The sequence below is a fragment of the Ascaphus truei genome, chromosome 4, assembly GCF_040206685.1.
Source record: "Ascaphus truei isolate aAscTru1 chromosome 4, aAscTru1.hap1, whole genome shotgun sequence".
Lineage (NCBI taxonomy): Eukaryota > Metazoa > Chordata > Amphibia > Anura > Ascaphidae > Ascaphus > Ascaphus truei.
The window spans coordinates 273,026,451-273,039,032 of NC_134486.1; the positions used below are offsets into that span (position 1 = coordinate 273,026,451).

The 12,582-nt window shown below is 46.9% G+C and overlaps 1 protein-coding gene across 4 annotated transcripts in view; it reads left to right on the forward strand.

Moving 5' to 3' along the window:
- The first annotated feature begins 2,379 nt into the window (after positions 1–2,379).
- KLHL32 (kelch like family member 32) overlaps positions 2,380–12,582 on the forward strand; it is a 236,107-nt gene continuing 225,904 nt past the window's right edge. For 2 of the 4 annotated variants that reach the window (XM_075597504.1, XM_075597505.1), the window contains exon 1: positions 2,385–2,686. Coding sequence is in view for 3 of the 4 variants with exons in the window: in XM_075597505.1 (XP_075453620.1) it covers positions 2,675–2,686 (12 nt within the window). In the remaining variant the exon portion in view is untranslated. Of the gene's footprint in view, positions 2,687–12,582 lie in introns of all 4 variants that reach the window. The other 2 variants (XM_075597508.1, XM_075597502.1) reach the window with 2 other exon arrangements.

The following is a 12,582-nucleotide window of genomic DNA, read 5'->3' on the forward strand; positions in this document are numbered from 1 at the left end:
ATCCGGAAGTGACGCGGACGACCGCCGGAAGTGACGTTACGGCGTGCAAGCGACCAGAGAGATCAGAGGGATCAAGCCACCTATAATTTTTATGTGTCCATGCCATATTGTATGCATTTGCATTATATTTATGAACATACAATGTTGCACTAGGTGTGATCTTCTGTTTCCAACCGAGGAACATTACGCTGACCACCTGAGCTGAAAACCATTTGTGTTTCCACTGCTGTTTATCCACTGGGAAAGTGTGAGTCCCCATTTCTGTTGTTTTCAAGATGTCCTTTATCTAAGAATTACTACACTATATATTTCTATATATATTTTTTTTCACATATGGTGACATCTGCGCTCCTCACAAACCACCACTGATCAGAGTTATAACTGGGATTCTAACTGTGAGTCCTGTTTATAGGTTTAAGTGTGTAGAATGGTCAAAAAAATCAAAAGGCAAAATACAGGATTAATGATACAATGTCAACTTCCATAAAGGAAAGTGACATGGGATTCCTTATTTCAGCAATGAAGTAAAGCAATGTAACAAAGTAATGGGAAAGCAGGTAATGCCACTTTATTGAAGATTTGTGAGACCTCACCTATAGTATTGTGTTCACTGTGGTGAATATAGCTCCAAAAGGACATCTTAATTTAGAGATTGTGTAAAGAAGGGTTAGTAAAATAGTGCATGGTCTGCATCTACAACTTAAAGACTAAAGAACCTCAACATGTACAACTTGATAGGAGAGAAGGGAGAGGGGTATATGATAGAAACAAAAGTACAGTAGGGAGGCATATTTCAGAGCAAGAGGAATGCTAGACCAGGAGGTTGTGCTCCATAGGTGCAATCAATGGGAGAGGGACGACAGGATGGGAACAAGTCCCCTCTAACTTTTAGGGAACCTCTGATGTGCCACCCTCCCCCTACCAGCTTCATTTACATCACTGTGGCATACATCAATCGTCACTTTCACAGTTTAATGCATAAACCCTAGTGTGTCCAAAAAGCAGTGCCTGTTTTTTTAAGAGGAACATTTCCCCCACATTCTATTTTTTAATTTTTAGCACACATTGCACAGTGAAAAAATAAATAAAAGATTACATTCAGAGATGGGATCACTTGAGATATACAAAGCACTTAAAATGGCAACTTTATATACAAAATTACTCAAAGTAATCCATGCGCCGCACTCATTTTTACTTTGAGCCATTTCAGTATACAAACCAAGTTGCCATTTTAAGCAGGGTGGGACATTACATTGATGCTCACAATTGTGTCTATCATTGTAGCAAAAGTATTGCTCTTTATATATACAGTAATGTGTCACAATACACTATTTTAAAATCAATATATGGTTATTTAATGTGCCAAGCATTTTTAAATACCTAACACTTGGCATTTATCATAAAATCTTACAATAAATCACATCTGCATTACTTGTTCTGGAATATAGCAATGAAAAGTATCTATCTTTTCATGTGTTACATTTTTTAATTTTCAATATATGTTTAATATATCTGTTTGTGATTTCCTGTTTCTCAAACTTACAGTAGAAGAGACTCGGATAATGATCTTGTATAATGCCTTTGCCTTTTTTTCTTTTTCAATTATGTAATGATTTTCCTGTCTCTTGGTTTAATGTACTATAAATTAAATAAATGCTGGATACACTGCAGAGCTCTATGAGAAAAAGAGATAGTGTTGATATTTGTAATGATGATATAACACAAAGTCCTAAATGTTCGGTGCGAGTGCTTTGATTACTGGTGCTTTTCCCCAAAACTTTTGTGGAGAATTTAAACAAGACGAATATGCCACATGATGGTTACATTAGTATGTTGTAACCCAATAACCTGGTCTCTTATTGCTTACTGCTGTATGTGAATAGGGTTTACTGGCTATGCACTTATTTTACCCAGGCTGTGCTGAAAAGCTGTGCAATACAGCAGGCATAAGTTTATAGGGATCCATGTTAAAACAGACAAGAAGCAAAAGGTGGCTACACTCATTTGCATGTCATTACCCAGAATCCCTAGCTGCAGTGGAAGCACTGTATGCTAAGAAATAATGGTGAAAAACGGGGTTGCAGGCCTGTCAGAGACATGAGAATGTGCTAACAAGTGATATTTCTATTTACTTCTAATATAAATAGAGAACATTTTTAGGCTTTCCAAATGGCTGTGAGGGAGTATTCTAATACCTCTAGCCACAAACGGCATGTTCCCTCACCTTACCTACAGTATAGTTAGGAATGAACACCTAAGGTATTTGAATATCAGGGTTGGTGATAAACCCCTGGGTTTCTTCTGCAGGTGAAGAGCCTCTGTAAACAGTGTGCTGCTGCTAATGCTCATGTCACATACCGGGGGACAGACCTAGCACCAGCAGCATCCACAGCAACAGCAGTAGGAGGAGGAGGAGCTCCCTCTTTCCCAGACAATACAATCCACACACACACACACACACACACACTACTAAATACTGCATCTATACAGTAGATGCAGCTTCCCTGCATCGCATACATGTCACTCTCTCTGCACAGAGGCCAGCAGTTCATCACCAGCAGCAGAAAAGCAGCTTCTTATACCTCGGAGGACAGAGACAGACAGAGCCCCAGCACCTGAAAGCAAGAAGCGGCTGGAGCACTTTCATTGCCTGCTTCCCTGCCCCTCTCATCTTATGCTGACCGAGGTGAGCCATTGTTTGGGTGCATTAGCAGATACTTTAGCCCACCTCCTCCTAACACGCACGCTTGTGCTCTGCAGACCATGTCTGATATTGCTTCATGCTTTGGGGGCAACGATGTTCAGCATTTGGTCAGCGCCTATGCACAAGAAAGGGATCCCCATTAATTTTAGAGAAAGGGGTCCGTGATCACTGGGAGTGTGTCGTGCGGTTGTTCTGTGGGTACCAGTGATGTCCAACATGTCTTTCTTATGCCTCGTGCTGAACCACAGGTAGTATATTTGCTTAAAGTGCTAGCACAGTTTCCTGCTCCTCTGTTACCATGGGAGAACTAATTCAGTGCTGGTGTGGTTTGCAATGCCTTGTCATCATTGCAAGTTCTACAGCACAGTGGGGTAGGCGGCAGCTAGATCTGCAATTAAAATAAAGGCTATTGAATGTTTTATCAGGTATGTATCCAGCATCCTCGTGCAGATCAAAACTGCTGCATTACTACGGTGCATGAAAACATATTTGGTTGGAGGTGCAACAAAGGTAGAAACTCTTTAATATGTTGCTTGCCCCACTCTCTAAGTGTCATTTATATAACTCCAAAGCTCATGTAATTCTGTTTTGCTAAATAACTCCAAATATGTTTGCATTGTAATGCATCTGCTTGGATAAATTCAGTATGTACATCAGGTCCCATACAACATAATCTATTTGAGCTTTGATAAATGGGGATCTGCTTATTTTTCAATGAGGTTTTCCAAATAGCACCATTATTTTAGAAAACAATATTGCGGTGGGATAGGAAAATAGTAATGGCTCACTAGTCTGATGTGGAAACATGTCAAATTGTTGATGGGGGCTGGAACCGGTGGTGCTGCGGGTGCTGCAGCCCAACCTGGGATTATATATTTTTACATTTATGTATGCAGCAATGATTTCTGAAAGTAAGATCGCCATGAACACTAACCTTCAAAATTCCTGCTCTAATGTTGTTGCTCTTATCATTTTGACAAGCCACAGTCTAATTTTAGATTAAGCTTAAACCTACAAGACTCTATTTGGGAATCAGCCAAAAAAAAAATATGAAAAACTCCAGGCTTCATCCTTTTACAACAGGAAGGTGTGATGATCATGTGCTTCTTGGCTTCCAGCTGTAAATCTTTTTATAGCTTCCTGTCCCTTCTTCACTGTGAACATAGTGATCAGATGGGGATCTAAGCGGGAACAATCTGTGTGCCCAAGTTAAGGCACTAAATGTAGTCACACTCAAGTTTTAATCTTGGTGTTGCTTTATAATTTGCTATCACCAGTTTGGATAATGAGGATGCAGCTCTTGTATGTTCCTATTAAAATCCCATACAAGTGTGCTCCACACCCCCCTCCCCCCCAAAAAACCAATCCTGAAAAAGAGCTCATGTGATGCCCTTTAACCCCTTGAGTGCTGGAGGGGCCATGGCGTCAGAATGATCCTCAGAGCGTGATGTGGAAATTGAAGAGGACGCGATCTCCTCTAAAAAACGAGCTCTCAAAGGCCGTGACATAGCCAGTACGACATGGAACCCATGGAGTGTAAGACCCCGTGAAGTAGGGGCTACGTCTTGAGGCACCCAAAGGGTTAAGCAGGTTTTTTCCTAGTTATATTTGTATTTATTTAATTTTTATTTACAAAGGCCCAAAGCCTGCCATGGAGTGAATTTATATGGAAACTTCTGCTGTTCACTTTCTCCAGTTAACACTGTTGCACAGAGCTGTCCTCCATGCAGTTTCCGGACTACAACGGGTTGTATTTAAATGTATCTAGATAAAGTTCTACCATTGTCACTAAGTGGGTAATTCTATATGTGCCATAGGGGCTGTACAGAAATTTGTATGGGGATTATCAGTAGAGAACAGTGTGTATATTGTAGGCTAAGGCCCGAAGTGTGAGGGATTTAGCTGCCATTTTGATCTTGGAATAAAATACCCCATTTGAAAAATTAGCAAGGATGGAAAAACTATGGGGCCTATGCAGAGAGCAGCGAATTTTAAAATTGGCGAGTTTAATAAAAAGTAGCTTTTTTGGAGAGTTTTATTCTCCATATGCAGAAATGTGCGAATTCTGCTATGTTTAACATGAATGCGTGTGGCGAGTTTAAATTGGCGAGATGCGCGCTGCAGAAATGTGTTAAAAAAAATTTGCGCCTTTTTTTCCCTTTGCTATGGCCGCGAGCGGCAGCTTCTTGCCAACTTTTTCTGGCGAGGCAAAAAGGAGACAATCGCGCCATTTTATTGGCGCGAACAGCCGCTAGATGCCGTTCGCGCCTCTCTGCATAAGGATATTTTTAAAACTGGCGAGATGGAGGTTCTCGCCAGCCGCGAGGCGAGTTTTAGAAATAGAAAAAAAAAATTGGCGCGTTTTTCGTAACTCGCCATTTTCTGCTGTTTTCTGCGCGATTTTCTCCAAAAAATGGCGAGTTTTGAAATAGCGCTGCTCTCTGCATAGGCCCCTATATGTGTAGCCATCCTATTGTATAGCATGGGGAAGAAATATATAAAATAAACATATGGGGGGCAGCTGCACCTTTAACAACAAGATAATGCACAAGGTGCTAAAGTACTTTGATTAACTGACACATAATGAACATGTCTTTCTTACAACAATTCATTAGCAAAAATGCATTTTTTTGGCTTAATCCATAGCCACAGCCTTGTGGCTGTGATGTGATGTTCTGAATAACTGAATCCAGAGAAATGAGCTGGACTAGGAGTTGACACACCAATAAGAGCTCTGACCTCAAATTTCACAGTTCTCAGACAGAATTGGACATCAATAAAACATGTATCAACCTTATGCTAGATTGGCACCATAGCAATATCCCCTGCCCTGTTTAAATATATATTAGCTCACAGGGAATAAGTAATTGCTTTTACTCCTCAAAAGTTGTCAATGACAGGTATTGCCTTGCACTGCAATGTTAACTCTATATCTCTGCTTATGACATGTGAGAACAGAAGAGAAACCCAGTATTTTGTCAACATTGAATTTTACTATAAGAGAAACCTTGTAGCTTTGTATTTCTGCCAAGTATTTAAGGTACACAATGCTCCTACTTGGTTAAAAAAAAAAATGTCAGTTGTATAAATAATACAATTTATTGTCATTTTCTACTGTCTTTTTCCCTTTTGTAGAACCTATAAATGTTTTCGTATAGTAAACATAAGTATTTAAAACGATAAATAGATGTGACGCAAATTGTGAAGACTAGACTTGTATATTAGACTCTGGTTTTACACTGCTGTCTGTAAACTTCTGTAATCAACATACAGTATCTTGAGAAAATGGTGAAAAAATGCATTATGTTTACATAAAAAGATTAGAACAGCTAATGCTTTTACTCAGTTTGTCTCAGCATCTCACAGCAGTAGCAATGTTACTACTGTACATGAATGCAATGCAGACTATTTACAGAACACATAGTTTAATGTATATGATGCTTATTTTATGGTGCTTTTGGGGATATTTTTGACAGTTTGTCTTGACAGATCTGGGCAATAAGCATGTATTTCAAGTGTTGCAATCATATGGATCTTTTTCTTTGATTTAGTGACCTGTGAACACTAAGATATATTTATGACCTTGAGATTGTTAAATATCATCACTTTAGATGTACAGTATTACTTTATTCATTTATGGAAAAAATATATAGATGTATTTGTTGCAAATAATCCTTATTTAAAGTCATGGTTAGTTTTCTTTTAAGAAAGGCAGGGGGAAATGCATCAGGATACACGAAGGAGGACAATAATTTGGTGTTATTTGCATTAAGTAGCCATGTGTGCATTGTTGTTGCTTAAACAAAATGGGAGGAGTCTGTGTCATTTCAGTAGTTATCTTTTATGGAACGATTTAAGAATCTCACTTTCATACATATACATATATCTACACATACATATACATATACAAATACAAATACCACAAACGTATTTGTTAAATCCTTTCCATTTTCAATTTTGGAAAAAAAATTGATTTAACAAACTGTTTAAAATTAATAATGTAATTATCACATAGCTTTCACTTTAAAACAACTCCAATATATAATGTCCTCAGTGAAGACTATACCTTTAAAAACACAAGGAGGGTGATGCACTGTATCATGGTCCTCCGGGTACCAATTGGATTTGTTCTCTTTGATATGGCTGGTACAATTCAGTTTTGCAGCCAGGAGACTTCCATACATCACCCCCGAGATCAGACATGCAGAAACCTTACATGGTTATAACATTTTCTTCAAATGAAAGCTTTTTACATTTAAGCTATGGTCATACAGTTTGGTGCATATTTTCTTAATATGGAAAGGTCTTCAGGAAGTGTAGGCTCTACAACTCCATATGTAAAAGCAGAGCATTGAAGAAAATGGTTGTTAAAGTCTTGGCAAGGATTCTTTTTTTAAATTTTATTAAAGAAAAAAAAAACAAACAATTTTTTCATGAATTGCCCACGTGTGCAATTTCTTTGTTGAGCACCCAGCATAATGACATTGAAGCCCACGTACTGTATTAAACTAGGATATTTTTTATATTTATAGATCTGCCTAATGAAGAGGAGAGGGTTATTTGTGGAGTTTTGTGAGAGTTTTGTGAGATCATGATTCACAACTAATGCTGATCCAAGAATATGTACAGAAGAGAGGTCTCTCGACACATAATTAATGACGATAGAGAATGTTTCCCATGAGCATAGGTGTTCTGGAAAAAGAAATCCTTTGTAATTACATTAGGCACGTACATACAACTATCAAGAACTCAGGGGGAGATTCACTAAGCTCTGAATAGGGGTATAGGCAATCAATTCTTTGTTCAAAACAATGGCAGGTAGTGTAGGACCGAGCTCCGTTAGAATACCCTTTATCGAAGTTGAGTGAATTCCAGCTGTAATAGCCCAAATTTACTAAACCGTCTTCTGCCACAAGACACCATCTGGCTTGAATGGGATATAAGGTGTTTTATAGCGCCGGAAGGTGCTTTATGGCAGAAGACTGCTTAGTAAATATGGGCCAATGTCTCTTCTGGCTTTGGCAAACTTTATTGGCTGAACCGCCGGGTGCGTGGCTTAGCGCTCCGTCGCAACTCCTGCTCTCAATTCTCTTGGGAGCAGCAGTCACTGTCGGCGCAGCGCAGCACCCCCCCTCGCAGCGGTCCCGGTCCCATTGTGCAGCGGCTATTGTCCCTGCAGCGTCCGCCACAGCGGGCGCTGCAGTAGCCAGCGGGGACCTGGCCTTACTGTCTAGGCAGCTTTTGCATTTCAATAGAGAGAAACCTCTTATGTCTCCACTGTTCATTTTCACACTAGGCTACCTGTTTCTACCTTATCTTATTTTCCGCTTCCTCTCAACATCCATTGCAACCAGATATCCCTCTTACAAACACTGTATATAATACTAGCTGAGAGACCCGGCGTTGCCCGGGATGTAATGTTCCCGTTCCTCTCTCTCCTCCCCCCTCTCTCTGTTTGTCCCCCATTCACATCAATCCAGTCCCCCCCCTCCCTCCCTCCTTTACAGCTTCATGTAGCGTGTGTGCGTCAGTCACTGTGTGTTTGCTCGCGCGTCAGTGAGTCTGAGGCAGAAACACAAACACACACAGACTGACTGACGCACACACAGTCAGTGTGTGCCTCAGTCAGTGTGTGCGTGCGTCAGTCAGGCTTTGTGTGCGCGTCAGTCAGTGTGTGCGTGCGGCAGTCAGTCAGTGTGTGCGCGCGGGGCGTCAAAGGCAGGGGGGGCGTCAAAGGGAGGGGGGGGCGTCAAAGGGAGGGGGGGGGGGCGTCAAAGGGAGGGGGGGGGGGGCGTCAAAGGGAGGGGGGGGGGGGCGTCAAAGGGAGGGGGGGGGGGGCGTCAAAGGGAGGGGGGGCGTCAAAGGGAGGGGGGGCGTCAAAGGGAGGGGGGGGCGTCAAAGGGAGGGGGGGGCGTCAAAGGGAGGGGGGGGGGGCGTCAAAGGGAGGGGGGGGGGGCGTCAAAGGGAGGGGGGGGGCGTCAAAGGGAGGGGGGCGTCAAAGGGAGGGGGGCGTCAAAGGGAGGGGGGGGGGGGCGTCAAAGGGAGGGGGGGGGGGCGTCAAAGGGAGGGGGGGGGCGCCTCAAAGGCATGGATTCCTCCCCCTGCATTTCCTGCAGTGGACAGGAGGGGGGGGGCAGTGGACAGGAGGGGGGGGGGCAGTGGACAGGAGGGGGGGGGGGCAGTGGACAGGAGGGGGGGGCAGTGGACAGGAGGGGGGGGCAGTGGACAGGAGGGAGGGGGCAGTGGACAGGAGGGGGGGGGCAGTGGACAGGAGGGGGGGGGGGGCAGTGGACAGGAGGGGGGGGGGCAGTGGACAGGAGGGGGGGGGGCAGTGGACAGGAGGGGGGGGGCAGTGGACAGGAGGGGGGGGGCAGTGGACAGGAGGGGGGGGCAGTGGACAGGAGGGGGGGGCAGTGGACAGGAGGGGGGGGCAGTGGACAGGAGGGGGGGGGCAGTGGACAGGAGGGGGGGGGCAGTGGACAGGAGGGGGGGGGCAGTGGACAGGAGGGGGGGGGCAGTGGACAGGAGGGGGGGGGGCAGTGGACAGGAGGGGGGGGGCAGTGGACAGGAGGGGGGGGCAGTGGACAGGAGGGGGGGGGCAGTGGACAGGAGGGGGGGGGCAGTGGACAGGAGGGGGGGGCAGTGGACAGGAGGGGGGGACAGGAGGGGGGACGCAGTGGACAGGAGGGGGGGGGCAGTGGACAGGAGGGGGGGGCAGTGGACAGGAGGGGGGGCAGTGGATAGGAGGGGGGGGCATCACCTCTCCCCGCTCCCCAGCGGCATCACCTCTTCCCTCTCCCCAGCGGCATCACCTCTTCCCCCTCCCCAGCGGCATCACCTCTTCCCCCTCCCCAGCGGCATCACCTCTTCCCCCTCCCCAGCGGCATCACCTCTTCCCCCTCCCCAGCGGCATCACCTCTTCCCCCTCCCCAGCGGCATCACCTCTTCCCCCTCCCCAGCGGCATCACCTCTTCCCCCTCCCCAGCGGCATCACCTCTCCCCCCTCCCCAGCGGCATCACCTCTCCCCGCTCCAAATCACCTCTCCCCGCTCCAAATCACCTCTCCCCCCTCCCCGCTCCAAATCACCTCGATTCCCGCAGCTGCCACGCGGTGCGTAAGATGGCGGACCCCCTTCCTCCCTCGCGGCGCCGAGTCAGACGGTGGCGGCGCCCGGAAGTACAGGTAGGTGTCGCTCCCCACCTCCGGCGCCAAACGGAACTAAAGAAAGGGCGCATCAACTGAGGTGTGTGTGTGTGTGTGTGTGTGTGTGTGTGTGTGTGTGTGTGTGTGTGTGTGTGTGTGTGTGTGTGTGTGTGTGTGTGTGTGTGTGTGTGTGTTATTTATTTTTTTGGACCTTTGGCCCGTCACTCCGCCTCAGGCCAATGAGAGGTGTGGGGGGCGGGCCAAGGGGGTGGTGTGAGTGTGTGAGGCCAATGAGAGGTGTGCGGGGGCGGGCGGGCCAAGGGACCAATGAGATTGCCGCTAGGGACACCGGACATCCAGCAGGCAGGCATGCATGCATGCAGGCAGGCAAACAAACATACAGTGCTTTCACTAATATAGTATAAGATTGTGTCTCTCTGTATTTCTGTCACACCCGATGAAGGACCCTAAGAGGTTCGAAAGCTTGTAACATATCAACTACTCCCTCTCCCTCCTTTGTTACTAGATGACTTCTAAGAAAACCAATAATAATTGGTTATTTATTTATTCTGTTGAATTTGTGGCACTGCTCCTTTTATAAGTTGGAGCATACTAGAGGACTGTTGGTGCATCCATGTACTTGAGAGGAGATCAGCTCAATTCATGTTGAATTGGGCCTTAGTACTGCTGCGGCACAGTTTATTCGAGCATTTGCCCGTTCTGTGCCGCAGCAGTAGCCTGGCGCGCGCCCGAGTGTGACGGGCGCGCGCCGAAGCAGCGGAAGAGCGCCCTCCGATCGGGGCGCTCTCCCTCCCGCTGCCGGGTCCGCCGGGTCCCCCGGAACCCCCTGCCGCTGTCCCACGATCGCGGGACACCAGGGCTCCCTCGGGGAGCCCCTGGACGTGCGTGCAGGGGGCGCACGCTCCCGAAGACGCGTGACCGCGCGTCTATGACGCGCGGCACGCCGAGGGGCGGCCACTAGCAAGCCGGGAAATCTCCCGGCTTGCGGATCTGGCCGCAGTGCAATTAAATGTGTCGCCAGTGTAGCTGTTGCAGGAGGACAGTAGAGTGTGTGATAACAATATTAAGAGAGCACAAAAGGATGTTTGCTGGGTCTCAGTCCTCTGTCATCTATACAAGTATTTATGTGTTCATTATTATGTCATACTTGGAAAAAATGTTCTCACAAATCATGTGATACTATCCAAAATCTAACATTTCAGTGCCTAATTACACAACAATGATAACAATTAGTGGTTTGAGAACGAAAATGTTTTTCAACGGTTGTTGCACAAGTCAATGAAATGTACGACAGATATTGCAAGATATCGCAGTTAATAAGGAATCTATAAAACAGCCTCATGCTACTGTGTGCTAGAAACCTCAAACGTAGGTGACATGATTTATTCCTGTCAGAAACAGTGGCAATTTGCATCAAATAAATGCTTTGTCATTCACAAACAAAACATATTTCACTGTAAAATGCATAGTCAATAATAATTGTAGACTTGACATTGCACAAATCTTTCTGGATTTCAGGTCTTGTCACGATGAAGGGATCCGCAATTTTTTAGAAAAGTGCTAAAAATGTGTGCATAAGGTCTTAACAACAACACTGTGCCCTCCCCGACACTAAAAGTGTCTGCCCTAAAGAGGCAGCCAGAAAGCATGCTCTTGATTGTGACTGTGTGTATGTTTTGTTTATAGCATACTAGCTGAGAGACCCGGCGTTGCCCGGGATGTAATTTTGGGGGGGCGGACGACAGGGTTGGGCTTCCCCCGGGTGACTGGGTGACTGACTGAATGGGTGGGTGACTGGGTGACTGACTGAATGGGTGGGTGACTGAATGGGTGGGTGACTGGGTGACTGGGTGACTGACTGAATGGGTGGGTGACTGGGTGACTGACTGAATGGGTGGGTTACTGAGTGGGTGGGTGACTGAGTGGGTGGGTGACTGAGTGGGTGGGTGACTGAGTGAGTGGGTGGGTGACTGAGTGAGTGGGTGGGTGACTGAGTGAGTGGGTGGGTGACTGAGTGAGTAGGTGACTGGGTAAAAGTGGGGGACTGGGTGAAAATGGGGGACTGGGTGAAAGTGACTGGGTGACTGGGTGGGTGTGTGGGTGGGTGGGTGGGTGTGTGGGTGACTGAGTGAGTGGGTGGGTTACTGAGTGAGTGGGTGGGTGACTGAGTGAGTGGGTGGGTGACTAAGTGGGTGGGTGGGTGGGTGACTGAGTGAGTGGGTGGGTGGGTGACTGAGTGGGTGGGTGGGTGACTGAGTGAGTGGGTGGGTGACTGAGTGAGTGGGTGGGTGACTGGGTGGGTGACTGAGTTTGACTGAGTGGGTGGGTGAGTGAGTGGGTGACTGGGTGAAAGTGGGTGACTGGGTGAAAGTGACTGGGTGACTGGGTGGGTGTGTGGGTGACTGGGTGACAGTGCATGGGTGGGAGACGGTGGGTGACTTACCTTGACCCCTGGCATCTGGCTGGGGCAGGAGGTGAGTTCGGGAAGCTGGCGGGGGGGGCAAGAGTGGCAGGAGGCCCGCGCCGCGCTTACCCTCCATCTGGGAGACGGTGCACGTGAGGAGGAGGCTCGCGCCGCGCTTCCCCTCCATCCGGGAGCCGGCGCACGTGAGGGGGAGTGCAGGAGGCCCGGGCCGCGCCGCGCTTCCCCTCCGTTCCTCGTTGTGAGCGAAGGGGGAGGAGCCTGGAGTTTGCTGCTGAGCAGGAGGGCCGC